The 17,890-nt window shown below is 37.1% G+C and overlaps 2 protein-coding genes across 2 annotated transcripts; one reads left to right on the top strand and one right to left on the bottom strand.

Moving 5' to 3' along the window:
- On the bottom strand, nt 519–3,974 carry LOC109242660 (probable sugar phosphate/phosphate translocator At5g04160). The gene is made up of 4 exons (XM_019409500.1): nt 3,243–3,974; nt 2,326–2,429; nt 1,428–1,656; nt 519–942 (listed from the first exon to the last, which is right to left on the bottom strand). Exons 1-4 carry the CDS (start codon nt 3,693–3,695, stop codon nt 796–798), a joined length of 933 nt encoding a protein of 310 aa, XP_019265045.1. The 5' UTR covers nt 3,696–3,974; the 3' UTR covers nt 519–795.
- On the top strand, nt 7,008–13,385 carry LOC109242668. Its single transcript, XM_019409512.1, has 8 exons — nt 7,008–7,146; nt 9,448–9,503; nt 9,649–9,708; nt 9,849–10,180; nt 10,713–10,895; nt 11,215–11,361; nt 11,456–11,662; nt 12,186–13,385. The coding sequence occupies exons 2-8, from the start codon at nt 9,467–9,469 to the stop codon at nt 13,044–13,046; spliced, it is 1,827 nt and encodes a 608-aa protein (XP_019265057.1). The 5' UTR covers nt 7,008–7,146; nt 9,448–9,466; the 3' UTR covers nt 13,047–13,385.

Consider the following 17,890-nt stretch of genomic DNA (forward strand, 5'->3'; position numbering starts at 1 on the left):
TTAGACATTGAAGAGAGATCGTGGAAGCTATTAACAAGAGTTGGGGCTTTATATTTTATTACAAAACTAATAATATTATAATATGAATTTTAGCTACTCCTAACATGATTTCTACATTTTGCAGCTTCAGTTGCATTAAGAAAAACTTATTTTGTTGCTATAAAGGGTCAAAAGATTTGCAAAATCAACTGACTTTAGCAAGAGTCTTCTAGGGCTCACGGCTTTGGTCTTATGGCTGGAGTGCAACGTGTGATATTTGGATTAGGCGCATGTCACAGGGTTTGAAATTTGAATGTTGTCATAGATTAAAGGTTGGGTATTTAAGTGGAGATCGAGCTGTCACAGGCAAAAGCCTGGTATTTAAGTGGAAAAAGGTAGAGGGGCAGGAGCGGACCCATTATCCACCAAGTTTCAAACGCATCTTTATAGTTCCTCACATTCTTTAAGCATAAATGCACGCCTAACAATCTCATCATCAACAGAAAATTTTGAGATAGACGGACAAATAACTTAGCACAAGAGCAAAAAGATATCAAATACGACATTAAATTGCTTTAATGTAATAACATCAAGAGTCTGATACAAATCCATACATCCTAACATCTGGATGTAAAGATTGCAGCTGATGAATGAGAACAATCCCCTCGCTACGTACCCCTTCTCTATCTCCTATCTGTCTATCTGCTACAACATAGGAGCGGAATCTGTTTTGTCTTAAGTCTACAATATGTCTCTAAACTAAGAAAACAAAAGTATGGGGCTTCCTCGGAGAAGAAACAAAGGCCAAATGTCAGCTCATTTGTATCTTCTTTTGGCTTCTCCATAAGCAACAACCCCCATCACAGTCATTGTGTAGCCCGCAATTCCAATGAAAGTTACAGGATTTCGGAAAAGAAGTATCGATATAACAACAGCCACAGCGCCTTTTGCATTTCCTAGGACCTAGAGAAGTTGACAGAGTATGAAGACGTTTAGGACGAGTCAAAAGCAATGGATACCACTATTTAATGTGTATATTGATGTAAAATTGCATGAGTAATTTCGGAGAAACTACTTACTTCTCGTGTTAGAACTATAACAACAACAACAAATCCAGCATAATCCCACGAGTGGGGTCTCGGGAGGGTATTGTGTACGCAGACCTTACCCCTACCTTGAGGGTAGAGGGACTGTTTTTAATAGACCCCCGGCTCAAGGAATCTTGTGTTAGAACTATTTCAGAAAATTAATTGGTTGTGACCTAATATTAAACTCCATTTTATTGCATATTTAACAATATACATAAGTATATTTTGATAAGTAAACAACAGGGGTAGAGCTAGGTTCAGGCAAGGCTGTATTTGAATCCGCGAACACTGTCCAAATAGAGCAAAATCGGATTTTTTTGTTATATACTCCCTATCAAATGCACTGGAATGTTTAGTTACCTGGAGTGTCAACGCACTGGTATGCTTTGTCACCAAAAAGTTCAGCAAATTGGCTCCATATGCCATCGCCGAATTGACCAAAATAAGTAGGCCAAGGTATCTATGTTCTGTTGCAGGTGTCGTAGTGACATCTATCACATTGGGTTCCATTACGAATGTCGCAGGCAACAAAACTAGAATGGCAATTGGTGACATGTAAAGCAGCAGATTCATTGAGTTCAACTTTTCCCTGTAAAATGAAAGCAGGTTAAAATGAGCTGGTAAAAAGAGTATCAATGAAACAAATGAATGAGACATAATTTCCTTTTGATAAGTATGAAGGAGGTCACGGGTTGGAGCCGTGGAAACAACCTCTTGCAGAAATGCAGGGTAAGGCTGCGTACGATAGACCCTTGTGGTCAGGCCCTTCCCCCAACCCCGCCCATAACGGGAGCTTAGTGCACCGAGCTGTCCTTTTTAAGTATGAAGGAGATGCAACTTCATCAACCAAATACGCATACCCAAATATATAATGCTTGAGAGATGACTGGTAAGTTTTGACGCAGAAGATGAACCACAAATATGTAATCAGATATGAATACCAAAATCTATGTTCTCTTCAATCCCATTCTTAGCCAACTCACAAGTTCACAATTGAACAAATAAATGACAAAAAGAAGCTAACTACCAGAAGACCAGAAAAGCGGAAAAAGTTGGAAGAAGAAAGATCGTTAAATACTGAACTATGTTTGTAGTATTATCTGCCAACCCCAACCAGAAATCCAAAGAGTGTGCAGTACTGGAACAAAGAATTGACATACACCAGAAAGAAAATGAATGCACATTGTCTCTTATCCTTGTTATTCTATTCCCAAAGAGCAACACCGGCACAGATGTTCAGAAACAGCAATTTACTTACCCTTCAGAGGAAAGGAGGACGCCCTGAAGAACAGACTTAAACGCTCTAGCAGCAGTTGCACCTATACACATGATGAATCCATAAAGGTGGAAGCTAGGCTCGCCCTGTCATCAATCCACATACTTTGTTAGTCCATCAGAAAAAGCTGATCATGCACTTAAAATTGCTAATAAAGAGGTATATTAAGCGGTTCCCAATAACTTAAATTATAAAAGCAGTTGAAATTTTTTTTAACGTGATGCCACAACTAACTTTCATGATAGCTTATTCATCACACAATTGTGACTATATTATTAACTTTCACATTCCATGAACAAGAACAAAAGTGTCATTACAAGCTATGTTGCTCGAATCTGCCGGAAATGCTGCTCTACTGTGTCGGTTCCTCCAAAAATGATTAACTTTTGTAGGATCCGACACACACCCGGCGGCATATTTGAAGGATCCAAGCAACATAGATTCCAAGTCACCTTCTTTGAATAACATGAATACAGACTTCAACCAAATAACATCTTGTTCAAAAAAGCATAATCTTTATGACAATTGAGTAGAATTTCATAACAAACGAAATTCTCATTCCAAAGAAAAATCAAAAAGTAAAAACTGAAAAATACAGAAATCACAAGCATTATTAAAGTCGCAAAACTCACCAAATTAACTGCTACAAATTCTCAGATCTAACAAATTTGCACTAGCAAGAGCTAACCTTCAAATTTTATTATTTTTATTTTTTAATGTTAAACAACCATAGATTTATCAAGATGCCAAATAGCTCATAATTAGATTTCTCTTTCTTCAACAAATTAAATCAAGAACAGATCAAAACCAAATAAGACACAAACTAACAGAAAATTAACAATTGATCCAAAATTAAAGATTCAAACTTTAACTAAAAAATACTAAATTAATAAACATACCCCACTTGCAATAACAACACCAGCAACCACAGGAACAAGACAACCATAAGTAATCCAAGCTTCCCTCTTCAGTGTTATCAAATAAGCAAACAATGCAGTGAAAAATGGTGTGGTAGCACCCACAGCTTGATTAAATGAAACAGGTAAATATCTTAAAGAAATATTACCACCTACTACAGACCCACAAAAGACAATACTAAGTGTAGCAAGTCTAAAAAACTGAGATCTTGATTTAATCCTTTGAAAAGGTACAATCTTTAAGAAAACAATTGAAACATAACTAAGAACAGCACAAGCTGACATATGACACATAGTAAGGAAAATTGGGAAAGAGAAACCATAATTGGAAAGTAAGAGTTTGTTTAAAAGGAGGACACCAATATTTGATGAGTACCAGAAAATTATAAGTGAGGTAATGAAAAGTGCTTGTTTTTCTGATTGTGTTGTGGACATTGTTGTGGGGGTGGTAAAGGGGGTGGTGGGTTGGTGTTGGATTTTGAGTTAAGGAAAAGAGAAGGTTGTTGTTTCATTCATGGAATTGGAAGGTTTGATGTGAATGTATATTTTGTGTTTGTGTTTCTTGATTTGTTGTGACATGATTTAATTTTGTGTAAAAGGTGTGGCTTTGGTTTGATTTGTGGCTTTTTTGTGTGTTTGGGAACTTTTGTAGGGATGTGTGAAGCTAACAGAAATTGAGAATATGATTTGTCATTGTGTGACTTCTGTCCTTACCTCTTCTGACCCTAACATTCCTAAAAAATATTATTTTTAACTATGTGATATTTGAAGAAGATTTCTTTCACCCCAAAAAGCGAAAGGCGTGAATTAATTACTCCACTAGTTAATAAAGTCAACCCTAAAATAGTTTGGATAAACAAGATAGACAGGATTTGAATCCATGACCTTAAGGTTATGAGCCAGATTTACACGGTCCGCACGCTGGTTCATACAATACGCTGCCCGCTCTTGTATTTGTAATAACTTGTCTTCAATAAGTTCTTGCCAATAACGACGTCCACTGAATAGAAACATTAAACTAGACAAAATGAGCACCTAGGAAGTCTTGGTAACTGATAAAGTCGTTGCTGCCATGTGACCAGGAGGTCACGAGTTCGAGTCGTGGAAACAACCTCTTGCAGAAATGCAGGGTAAGACTGTGTATGATAGACCCTTAAAGGAGGGAGCTTTGACGTAACTGGTAAAGTTGCTGCCATGTGAACAGGAGGGCACGGATTCGAGCCGTGCAAACAGTCTCTTGCAGAAATGCAGGGTAAGGTTGCCTACAATAGACCCTGGTGCTCCGCCCCTTCCCCGAACCACGTGCATAGTGGGAGCTTAGTGCACTGAGTTGCTCTTTTATGTGATATTTGAATTTTATCGTTAATTCAAATTCGGGTTGTGTATAACTCATCAAAGGAAGAAGGCTTCCTATCAAGAGGTTTTTTTTATTATCCATGCGAAGGCTTTTGAGTGCATTAAGTAAATTAAACAGATACTAGCTGGTCTGAATTGTGCAGGATCGAGGAGCTCGAATACAAGACCTACGGAGGAATCATATCTATTTCATCACATTCTTTTGATGATTATGATTATTCCTCACATGTATTAAACCCTAACTATACATCAACAAAGATGGCGGCATAATAGTTGGAACTTCCCAATCTTAACTATAGGTCTACGGGTTCGTGCCTCGAAATACAAAATCACTCGACATAAAGTATTGTATCTTTCTTAGTGAACTTACACGATGCGAATTGGATTAGCCAAACAATGAACTTCGAGCATCGAATAGTTACAGAAAAAAATAAATAAATATTATAATTTTATTTGTCAAACTTATTCAAACAGTAAAAAATCATATTTTTGACTGTTTACGAGAATATGCTATTTATATGTTATATCGGCATAAAGTATTGTATCTTTCTTAGTGAACTTACACGATGCGAATCGGATTAGCCAAACAATGAACTTCGAGCATCGAATAGTTACAGAAAAAATAAATAAATATTGTAATTTTATTTGTCAAACTTATTCAAACAGTAAAAAATTATATTTTTGACTGTTTACGAGAATATGCATGTGATAGCTTACTAGTCCCGGTCAAGAAGTGCAGAAAATAATATTGGTCCTTGTCAGGAAGTGACGAGAAATATACTTGAGGAAAGTATTAGCAATCCAATATCTATAAAAGTGACATTTGGGACTCGTTTGGTACGAGGGATAATGAGTAACTAATTTTGGGCTTAAAATTTGAGATGAGTTTATCTCACGTTTGATTAGGATAAAATCGTGGTACAACTAATACCGGGATTGTAGTATTTTTTATCCCTATGGAAGAGTGGATAACTAATTTCGAAATAACTAATCCCGAAATAATTAATCATGGGATAACTTGTTTCTCAATCAAACGCCGAAGGTAAAGTTACCACTCCAAAAATTTTGATTTGTGACTCTCACAAATAACTTTTAAGTCTAGAACCAGTGAGTAAAGCAAGAATTAGTTTCACAGTAGCTTAATCCACTCATTATTTACACAAATATTTCAGTAGATTTACCACATGTCATTCACGGGACTGATAGCCCGTTTGGCCAAACTTCTAAAATCAGCTTATTTTAAAAAGTATTTTTTTCAAAGTGCTTTTAAAAAAAGTACTTTTGGTTAGACTTAGTTTGTGTTTGGCTAGTTAATTAGAAATGCACTTTTGAGCAGTAATTAGTGTTTGGCCAAGCTTTTGAAAACTGCTTCTAAGTGTATTTTCTCAAAAGTGCTTCTCAGAAAAATGATTTTGGAGAGAAGCTACTTTTTTCTGCTTCTTCAAAATTGCTTCTGCTTCTCCTCAAAAGCACTTTTTTTCCTTTCAAAAGCTTGTCCAAACAACTAAATTTTTGGCCGAAAGTGCTTTTGGCAAAAAAAAAAAAAAAAAATACTTTTAGCCCAAAAAAAACTTGGCCAAACAAACTATAAGTCTTTTTATTAATGAACAATTGAAAGATCCATCAACATATCCACAACTCAGGACTGTAGCACATGAAGAAAAATGTTACTAAGTCTTTTTTATAGTCGTCGTATCTTACTTTTATTGAAAAATGTGAAGGTTTTTCTATTACAACAACAATGTATTTAGTGTAGTGCCACAAACGCATCGGGGTAGAATTGTGTGTACGCAATATTATTACTATATTGTAAAGTTAAAGAATCTGTTTCTGATAGACTCTCGACTCGAGAAAAATATATAACAAAAAAAAAGGAAATCACGTAATGGGAAGCATTAACCACAACTAGAAAATAAGAAAACCAAAGCAAAAAAAAAACAACAGACAGTATTATAAATCTAAGGATAAAAAATATAAGAATACACAGTAGGTATAAAAAAATAATACAAGTATGAAAATTGTCTTTATCAAAATATTAAAAAGATCAAATCAATTAAAGAGCAAGATTAATAGGTTAGCATAGGTGTTGGAAAAAAAAAAGGAAATAAATGAAACACTACCTCTAATAAAAAAATTACGAGGTACTGTTTTTAATTTTTTTTTTCTTTTTTGGCAAGATCAAATGTCAGCATAGTGGGGTCCACAAATTCGTTTTTAAGGAACCAGATAGTGGACCCAATAATTCCCCTAAATCTTCCACGTCACAAATATTCACCAATTCCCATTAAATTAGCCCTTCAAAGTTCACTTATTTACAGTCATACCCTTCCTACTCTCTCCATACTCTATACTAAGCATTATTTTATTTAGCTCTGTAAAAATCACCATCCTTAGCATTTTCCATTTCTTCTACCTCACTACGCACTCACCCCACCCCAACCCACCCCCCTCTTCTTCTAAAATTTTTGGGGTTTTAAAACCCTTTACCCTATTTCATTATTGGGTTTACAAATGCTTATAGAATTTTCAGGTATTTCGTTTTTACTACATTACACATTTCGTATTATTACCTACTTTTTCATGTAGTTTTATTTCATTTTTATTTTCTATTAGTACGGTTTTGAGCATGCTTTACTGAAAAGTGTTAGTCGTCGTGTTTCATTAGGTTTTTTAAACAGTTCTCTGCAAAACGAGAATTTCTTTTGTTTTGTTTATGCATGTTTAAGGGTTTAAAATTTTGTATGTAGACAAATCTGTATTTCAGTATGTTGCTTGTTTTGAGATGGTTTTTTCACGAACATATTTTTTTTAGTTTTTGTTTTTGAGGTGGGTGTCTGAGTTTTTTTTGGGGGGGTGGGGTGGGGTGGGGGTGGGGGCCGGGAGGTGAGGATATTGTAGAGGGCGAGGACAGGGGGTGAACATCACCATATTTTTTGGTGTATCCGGATTCAAGTCCTAGAAAACCCACTCTTGGGGGGTGGGGTGGGGTGGGGGGGGGGACGACTACTTTAGTCCTCCCTGCCAAATGGGACTCAATTCCCGGAGCTCGAACCCGACACTTCTAGTTAACTCTTTGGTGGGCAGAGTTACTCAATACCTTTGCTGTGGAAGGTAGCAGGTGCACGGTGGGATAGTTAAGGTGTGCACAAGTTGGCCTGGACACCACTGTCATTTAAAAAAGAGTTAATACCCTAAAACCCACCTAAACTATACAACCTTTGTCAGTTACCTACCTAAACTATCACCTAAACTATCACCTGTCCTCGGAAACCAGACTAAATTAAGATTTTAATACTCTTTATTATATCATTGTAAATTATTACATAGTAAAAATAAAAAAGGGGCTAGGGTAAAACTAGTGGGTCAACTTAAAAAGACTCGTTTTCTCTTTGTTCTTATCGGAGACTTGGCCTCATCGGAGAATGGATACACTAATCTCTCAGTAGCAATTTTCTCCATTAATCTTCGTTCTAACCTCGATTGCATTATCTATTCTTGCTTCCGTTCGAAAATCGGGATAAAAACTTGGGTTTCTGCTCCTAAATCAGTATAGAAGATTAGGGTTTTGATAGACCTAAATTCCGAAGATTATTGAAAGGAGATATCTAAATTGCTGAAGAAATAGCTACACACATGTCTTATTTCTTTATTCCCTAGTTTCTTGAAAGGAATTAAACCACATACTCTACAAATACTTGAAAAGGTGTTCCGTCTTTCAAATAAATTTAGATAAGAAATGAAGGATGGATAAAACGAGAAAGATAAGAAATAAAATCAGAAATAATTAGAGAGAGAAAATTTCAAATAGATTCAAATGAGGAATAAATGGAGAAGAAAAAGGTGAAAAAATAGAGAAGAAAGGTAAAAAAGATGAGGAAGGAAGGTGAAACATAAAGAAAAAGAGGAGAAAATAAAAAGAAATATAAATATTAAAAGAGAAGTGCTAATTAGTTGTTAGACACGCCATTTTAATGACTTTTTTTAGCCTTCACGCGCTTTTGGGCGATTTATTACACACATAATGCCACATAAGCGACGAGGGGTTTTTATTACGAAGGGCGATATAATTCAGGGGGTTTTCGGGAACATGCGATAGTTTAGGTTGGCACCTGACAAAAGTCGTATAGTTTAGGCGGGTTTTAGGGTATTAACTCTTTAAAAAAAGATAGATGAATTAGGATTTCGAATTAGTATTTGAATTCTATTGTATTAACCAAGTTGAAGATCTCACAACATTTCAGAATGTTCAGATAATTTCTATTTGTACTTATAGAAAGAAAAGAAGAAGAAGAAGATAATTTCTCTGTGATATTTTGTGGTTGACTAAGCTTTAACATTATTATAGTGAAATGCTACATTAATTTTCCTTTTCTTTTTCTTTTTAGACAGTACTAGAGTATCGTCTGAGTACAATATATGCCATACTTCTAACAAATTTCAGTTCATGTCTTCAATATTTTGAAGCTTTCACCCATGCTCTGCTGCCTTTAATTTTAAATGAAGCAGCATTCATTAGCAGCCAAGGCATTACTAGTAGTTGATATGTGTATGTGTGTGTGTGTATATATAGGCTCACATACTATGCATATTTCAAGTGGTCGTTAACATAGCTTACACATATCCTGACTAACAGGTATCCTGATTAACAGGAGATACTTTGGAGTTGCTTTTGATATAGAAACAAATCTTCTTTTCCGGGAGATTTGGTCGTAGTGTAATATGATTTGTCTTAGTCAAGTGGTAATATAACATAGCTTATACTTAGTGGAAGATGTATTCTTTTAAATTAGGAAATGTAATTGTGATCCTCTGTTTTTGGTCTCTGATACAGGGTGAATTTTCTGAAAGAGATGGATTTGTTAATCTGGAGTCCACCTTACCTTCAAGGTTTGTCTAATTATTATATTTTGATAAGTGGACTGCCTACTTATTTTAACCTTACTAGTTTTCAGGTTTGTTTGGTAGAAGCAGCGTTGAAGTGGACAGACTGTTCCTTTTGGTTTAAGCACTAACTTATTTTTTTTTTCTTCAGATGAAAACAGTTATCCAACAAACAGCTTCCCCTTCAACTTCTATTTCAATCAAAAGCTCGGTGAGTTCATATTAATTAACTCTCGTATTTGTATATTTTCTTGACAGGTCTATTAGATCTTTTATTTTAATAAACCTGGTTTCCTTTCGATCAATGTGCATCTAACTGACTTCATTTTTTCTATCGATTTGCGTCGACAGACATTATAGAGGAAAATGCCTTAAACGAGAAATGTTGTCTGCAAGTGCTGGAGATGCTCATTGCAAAAGCTGATGCGGAAATTGCTGAACTTAAAGATGATATAGTGATGCTACAGAGCCAACTAGCCTGCACTGATGAAAAATGGTCCGACATGTGCTTTGCTGCTTTAAATAAAAAGATTGGTCATCTAGATAGTTTGATAACAACCTTGAAACATAAAAATGTCCAAGTTTCTGGTGTTCACTTACTAACAAATAGAAAGCCCCCAGAGAGAATTCATGAGATATTAGAGAGACTGCTGAGAAATTTCTTTTCTCCACGAGAGGAGCAGGTTTGGTCTCAGAACATTTACTTGTTCTTATCTAATATTGGATTCGATGGCTGTTTTTATTGTTTTCCATGCAAGATTGCTTAATTACTGTTGTTCTTAAGATAGATATTAGTAACTTACTGGATGCACATGAGCATTGCTGTTTCACGTGAAACTTTTGGAATTTCTGATTCTTAAAATTGAAAAACTAAAGAAGGAAAATAATGGCTGTTAAACGAAGACAATTGTTGAATTTATATCTACAGTTATATAGATAATAATCATTGAACTTACAGTTGAGGGGTCGTTTGGTTCAGTTTTGGATATCCCATGGGATTATCTATCCCACCTCCTATATGGGATAGCTAATACCATCATTTTGGTATAAAATTTATACTGGTATTAGCTAATACCAAAACCAAACATGGGATAACTATAATCGCAGATTTATACCGGGATTGATATCCTTATCCCGGTGACCAGACGACCCATAAGTAGTTGGTTGAGACTATACTCTTGAATTTCCACATGACTTCTGTTTTGAAATCAACAGCCTGCAAACTCTAGCCTTGGAAGTTCAAAGCTAGCTGCAGCAGGTCTTATAAAAGTTGAAGCAACGGACAACCACGATTTAAAGGATAATGAGACTGTAGAAATAAATGTGGGTGTCGCTGTCCAGGCCAATGTTACAGTCCAGATACCATCTGCGGTTCAAGAAAGAAATCATCAAGAAGCAGTAAGTGCTTATTATCTCTCTTTGTTCCACTAAAAGAATAGCAAAATGCAAGAAAATTTGAACCTAAGTGTGCAGGATTTCAGCCATTTAGGATATACTGCATAAGTTTATCAGATATATATTTCTATGGTTACTTCTCATATTTTTGTGAGTCTATAACTAATACTATCTGAAAACTGTTCACGGGTATCTGTATGGGCCTTTTATTCTCATGGAAGTAGTATTTGTAGTGAATGCGTTTCAGCTCCCCCATTGCATCATTTCTCATCTTAACTCGTCCAGTTCACTGCATTTTTATCTTTTCTCAAACAATGAACAGGATGTGCATACAATATTCAAAGCTTCCAGCAAAAAGGCTTTTGGCCATGCTAGTGACGATTCCACTATGAAGGATTTGAACAAGTTTGATATTCCCAGAAAGCTGATCAATGCAAGCAAAAGAGAATATCCTTCACATCTCAACAATGTACTTATAAATCTTCTGAGCATATTTATTCATATAAAGGTTATGTACCGATCTAGCTCATTCAACTAACCGGTTATCTTATCTACTCTTACAGAAGCAGTTTGCATGTGCTGTTTTAAAGAGTGTAAGCACGAAGTCTCTAAAAGACGAAGCTCAGTCTTGCGGAACAACAAAGAGGAAGATCAACATATCAGAAGATATAGTTGAGGATGAATTGATGCCACGAAGTTCTAATGATGAAAGGGTAATCATAAATTCGTCTCCAGAAGTCGAGGAAACAAGCAATGGAAAAGGACCGAAGGTTGGGACATATCTTCCATTTGCTTTAGTGTGCTGTAACGGTATTCAAACAGGCTAGGAGTCTTATTTTTCAAAGATGTACTGCCTGAATGTAGACTCTTATATCAGCATTTAGCTTATATTAAAAAGAGGCCCTTCCCGGACCCAGCGTGAACGCGGGTTGCCTTGTGCACCGGGCTGCCCTTTTAGAAGGAAGAAAAGCCAGGGGCAATGTATAGCTTAGAGAGGGAGCTAAGGGCACAGTCTGTGGCTTCAGTACTTGTAGAGTCCATTAGAGTCTGTGTATCTATTCATTCTACCATGAGACGCTTCATGTGTCAACTTAATGTGTTCTAAATCACAATACAACAACTAAAGATCTTCAAAGCAACTTTTAGAATTTATGAGTTTCAAATCTCAGTATAAGCGTGTCATTCTTGGCCTTCTCATTGTAGTTATAGAAAAGAAATTATGACCTCTCGAATTTTTATCGAGTTATTATTTGAGACTTTTCCATCTAAAAGGGGGACAATGTTGTTTGACAGCCTGCTGGATCAATTCTGAAGACCAGTCTAATTTCTGTAAAACAAGAACCCAAAGAATACAGAGATGAACAGACACAGAATGGAGGGAAGGCTGGTCAGAGAAGAGAAAAATACACCTCAAGTCAGTTGGCAAGGGAAAAAAAGATTGGTGCAAAATCTTTTCTTGGATTAAAGGGAGAAGAAAGAAGCCAGCCACTGGAAAAAGTCAAAGGTAAAGTGCAAGAGAAGCGACCCTCGAAAAGTCAAGTACTCACCATACATAAATCTGACTCAAAGTTGTTCCTGAAACTAGAAGGTCAGAGGCTGAACTTCAAATGGAACTTACCTCCAGAAAAGACTAAAGAGCCATGTCTTGCCGAGGAGTTAGGATTCAAGACACCTTCTGGTGTAAAACTCAAGAGGCAGAAAATAGGAAGTACTCAGAAGAACAGAGGTGATGAGTCTGGAGATGAAACAATCAAGGAAAATATGTTACTACTCGGTGGAGCCAAAGGAACTGGTGATCTTCCAGAGATCAGTTCAACTTCTTTGACTCAATTGAAGAATAGAAGGATAACGAGTTCTAGGGAACCAGTCCTCCAAGACAATGAGAATTTGAGAGACTTTCAGAATAGGTTGGTAAAATCACAGGACAGATCAAATCAAAGTCTTCAAGTTATTAAAGTTGTGAATGTCAAACCTCTTGCTTCCACAGCATTCATTGTTCCAACACCACACATAGCAGATCTAAAATTTATGACACTCAATCAACTCAAGGCTGTGGCAAGGCAACTGAATCTGCGCGGGGTATATACTCTTTGCAAAGCTGAGCTGCAAGAAGTCCTTCACTTTAAGCTGCTAGCTAAAGGTCGGTCAACATAGAAGCGATCTCTAAATCCTCTTTTTGTTTGCATATTCTCAAATGAAACATAACAGAGAATTTTACAAGTTTCTTTTAGAAGAAAGGGAGCTCTCTACGGGAAAAAGGCGATACTAGCAAATGATGTTCATATAACCAAGTAACCAACTGTACAGAGAAACGAAGTTTTGCTTATATAAAGAACAGATACATGAGAAAGAATATAGAAAAAGTTGATTCTAGGAATCATTATAGCCAAGTTCTTCCAGGAAGGCTTTACTATTTTTGTTGATAATTACCCTTCTTTTGGTACTGAAATGATCATTACCCTGGTAATCAAGAACCTCCCTTTGTAGACCTAAGTTTCATTTGTTGCTTAGTTTGCTAATTGAGCCTGGCATTTTTGCTGCTGCTTTTCTCTGTAAATATATACTCGGGCTGGTGTTGCTTCTTACTTTATAGAACTTGGCAACTATATGTAGTTCTGCAGAAACAGTATTGTAGTAATCAAACATGGCAGAATGGCCTAAATGGCACCTATACTTGTCCCACTTTGTCATGCCGGTCCCTAAACTTAACAATTTGCCAATTGAACACTTACGCTCATTCAAATCGTGTATAATAAACGCTTATGACACGAGGCCGCCAGTGCGTGTAATATAATCTCCTCGTACGACGCCACGTCAAGAAAATCAAACCACGTAGGCTCCAGGTCATTTATTATGGCCACATAGGAAAATAAAACGGGAAATGATTATTATCTCTCCCAAACCCAAATTTTTCCCTCATTTTTAACACTTACCCGCTTAGTTAGGGCTTAGAAAGTATGAACTACTTCTGTCTCTCCCTTCTTCTCCGTCCTCTTCTTCGTCATTGTCGCTTGGATTTTTATGTCCAAAGTCCACTTAAATCCTGTCTGCTTCTGCTTTTGTCATAAACAAAGGTTGTTGGGTTTTTTTTTTCCGAAAATGGAGGAAAATCAATGGCGGAACAGAGATTGAAAATGGAGGAAAGTCAATGGCGGAACAGAGATTGAAAATGGAGGAAAATCAATGGCGGAACAACGGCTGTTGGTTTTCATCTCCGAATTTCAAAGATGGAAAATGGAGGAAAATCAATGGCAGCTCAGATCTATAATATTGAAGACAAGGCTAAGGGATTGGAGACAGAAGAAAGGGATTGGAGACAGAAGAAAAAATTATCATCACAACCTTGTCACACCTCCTTTTTTCTACACCTGTGAGGGTGTAAAGGAGTTTTTCCAATTAAAGGATGGTCGGAACGGGATTTATTATCAATGTTCAGAGTCGCCACTTGGGAGATTAATGGTGTCCCAAGTCACCGGTCGAATCCCGATCCGAGGAAATTATGATTCTGTTAACAGTCCGCGAACCAGAACTCCGGGTAAGGAATTCTGTTAACCCGGGAGAAGGTATTAGGCACTCCCGGATTCCGTGGTTCTAGCACGGTCGCTCAACTGTTGTATTTGCTTTTTATCTGATTTTAAAACATATTCTAACCTATGTGCCTTTATTTTAACTGCTTTTACTTTATGTCTTTTTAATAAGAATTGCAACGTCGTGAAAATGTATCTCGAACCACGTTACACCAGTGCACCCGTGGCTTTTGACTCATTTCGACTCCGTTGAGATTTAGATTTGGGTCACATAAATGTGCACCCGTATTTAAGAAAGTAATATTATTAAAATACGCGCCTAAAGCAACTACGCGTCTTGGCTTTGCGAGGGCCATGAAATTTTGCTAAATGGCACGCCTCGGATTCTAATTGTTTTAAAAGAAATATTTGAACGGGGCCAAGCATCTGAGATTTTATCGGGCTTGGCGCGCCTCAATTTGTTCTAGCTTAACGGTCTTAAACTAATTCATGAGGGCCACGCACTACGAGTTATCTAATTATGGCTCACCTCAATCTAGTTAATGGGCTTAACCCGCTAGAACTAAATGTGATTAAAGGCTTCCCTTCGACTGACTAATGATTCACACGAGGAGAGTTACTTATTTCGAGCAAAGGGATCAGTCTAGCAAAAATGGACCGAGGGTCCAACTAATAAACCTGATGTGATTAAACATGGTTGCAGATTTAATGCCTGAAGAAATCGGGCTCCAAGTGAAGCCAGGCCCAGCGACGTGAAATCAACATTGGGTCCAGCATGGGGCACAGTGGTCCACAGGCGTAAGACTACTTTGAGTTCCAAATTAATATCAATCCAAGTTGGCTCATGAGAGAGCCCAATTTTAACGCAGGCCAGCTTCAAACAGAAATGAATTCTCTGGTTCGATACCGCGCAACAACACAAGGAAGTAGTCTTCGCGTTTGATTTTACAACACATGTTATTTTGCCTCAAAGGAATTAAACAATTTCGGATTCTAAAACACATTTCAATACTTTCCATGCAAACACCTTAATCCAAACATCAATACAAGCCTCATTTAAATTATAGCAACCATCTGGGAATCATTATTGAAACTAACACATAATTGTTCAAGCTACTTGCTCACTAAATGATCATTCTGTTCCATTTCCTAAATTATTAACAGGCCTATTCGAATTAATACAACGGGCTGCAGAAATAGGCTCATATTCAGGACTTCTAGTTCTAACCTTTATATGCAATATTCAGATATTGAGACCATGAACTACAATCAATTCCAAATGTCTCAACAGTATCGAAAACAGTCTGATCCAGTCATAATTATACAGTCCAGATTTATACACATACAAATCGATTCTAAGCTATGCTGTGCAATTAAATTTAACGCCTATTTAACTACCAACACCCACAGTCCAGGCAGCATATTTCAGGATCAAGTAAGTGAGTAATTGTATTCCATTTCAAGCTCAAAGTTACAGCAGAGTCGATTCAAGCGTGTACCTGGGAGTCAGTGATCAATAGGAAGAAGAAAGATCAGTAGCAGTAGCAGTTCTCAGCAGCAACCCAGGAATAAGTTCAAAATTCAGTAATAAGTCAGTCGACACAGCAAAGTCAGGAACGGATTTGAAACTCCAGCGATAGATCAAACACAGCAACAATTTCTATCACTGAAGCAACCCAAAACCAACTCGAATACCCAGAAATGAACACAGGAAAGTAGACACTCAAACTAAGATCACGGTTGACTCGAATCTCCCAAATCCCCTGCCTAGATGACTCAAACTATCTTCAATCCTCAAATATTGAACAAAACACAAGGCAATTCAAGTAGCTTTCATCCTTTATGAGCTAGAGAACTGAATTCAATGATCGAATCTGAAAATGACCTAAGTGACACTGATATAACAGTAATTTTTTTTTTTGGGATTTTCTATTAGATTTCTATTGTTTTTGGATTTTTGAAGGTTTGCATTTCAAATCAGTTCTGAAATTGGAGAGGAAATTTTTTGGGGAGGATTTTGGAGCTCAAAAACTTGTGAATCGAGGCAAATGAATGCCTATTTATAGGTGAGCTTAGGTCCACTTTCAGATTTTCCTTTTACCCCATTGGTCCCTATTTAATTCTATTTTTTATCCTTTATTTTCTGACTTGTCACACAAGTAACTACCCTAAGTTTACTGAATTTCAGTTTAAAACCCCTTCTAGAAAGTCCCAGGGGGTTCTATTCTGATTTTCCTACCCTTAGAATCCCCAAATTACCCTTGTATTAATTCTGAAATCACTATTTCTAATAAAACTACCCTTTTCCATACCCAACCTACCCCTGAAACCCTTTTGGAATTACTGACCTACCCAAACCCAATTCCAACCACACCAAACCCTTTTTACCCTGGTCAAAAATGACCCTAGTCAACTAATGAGAGGCTGGGACACTCAGATATACCCAAACAATTAAGAAAACTTGAAAACTAAACTAATTAACTAAGATTATAATTCAACCCTAATTAATGCTAAGGATAGATTAACAACAAAGGGCTAACAGCAAAATTAAAACTAAGAATAAAATCACTACCATAGCAACAACCGAAAATCGAATTCAAACACAGAAATATGAATCAAACTGAGTTAACATTAATTCTAAGAGAATAAAATTAAACCCACAGGAGAAATCAACAAGACCAAAAATTAAACCTAAAACAGAATGAACAAAGGTCAATTAAGCAAAAATTCCAAATCAGTTCACATGAAGAACAAAGATAGACTGTGAACAAATAAAAATAGAAAATTAAATGAAAAAAGGAAACCTTACTGATTTGACTTGACACTTAATATTTGATGTTGTAGTTCCTACGAAAATCACAAAAAATACTTGAGGTTGAATGGTTTGAACGACTGAAGCTTGACCTCGGATCCAAGATTTGAGTGAGTCTGGGCATATTCGAAGGATGTTGTTGACATATCAGGCATGAGGGAGGCATGGGGGTCATGGGGTGTTGTTTTGGGGTGGTTTGAAGGCGGCGCCGCCTTGGGCGGCGGAGGTGGCGCCTAGGGTTTTGGCTATTCGAGGGAATCGACTGGGATTCGAGGGAAATAGATTGGGGGTTTGGAATGGGGAGGGTGAGAGGACATCATGGTGTAAATTTGGTGGTATTTGGTGGCCGGCTGCCGGCGGAGGCGATTTCCGGCCGGTGGTTCGCGGTGGTTCACGATGGTTCACGGTAAGGAGTTCTCTAGGGTATGGAAACGGTGAGAAGGGGGGTAGGGGAGGGGTGTTCAGACAATTAAATATTAATGACTCCCGACTTCTGAGCCGTTGGATCGCCCAACCTCGACGGCTCAGATCTGCTAACGACGAAACGGTGTCGTTTGGTTGTAACGGGAGACGGGTCGGTATTGGGGTATGGATTTGGGCTGGGGTTTGATTTGGTTTTTTTTGGGGGGGGGGGGGAGGGTACTTCGGGTTGTCGTAGG

Source organism: Nicotiana attenuata, chromosome 2 (genome assembly GCF_001879085.1).
Source record: "Nicotiana attenuata strain UT chromosome 2, NIATTr2, whole genome shotgun sequence".
Lineage (NCBI taxonomy): Eukaryota > Viridiplantae > Streptophyta > Magnoliopsida > Solanales > Solanaceae > Nicotiana > Nicotiana attenuata.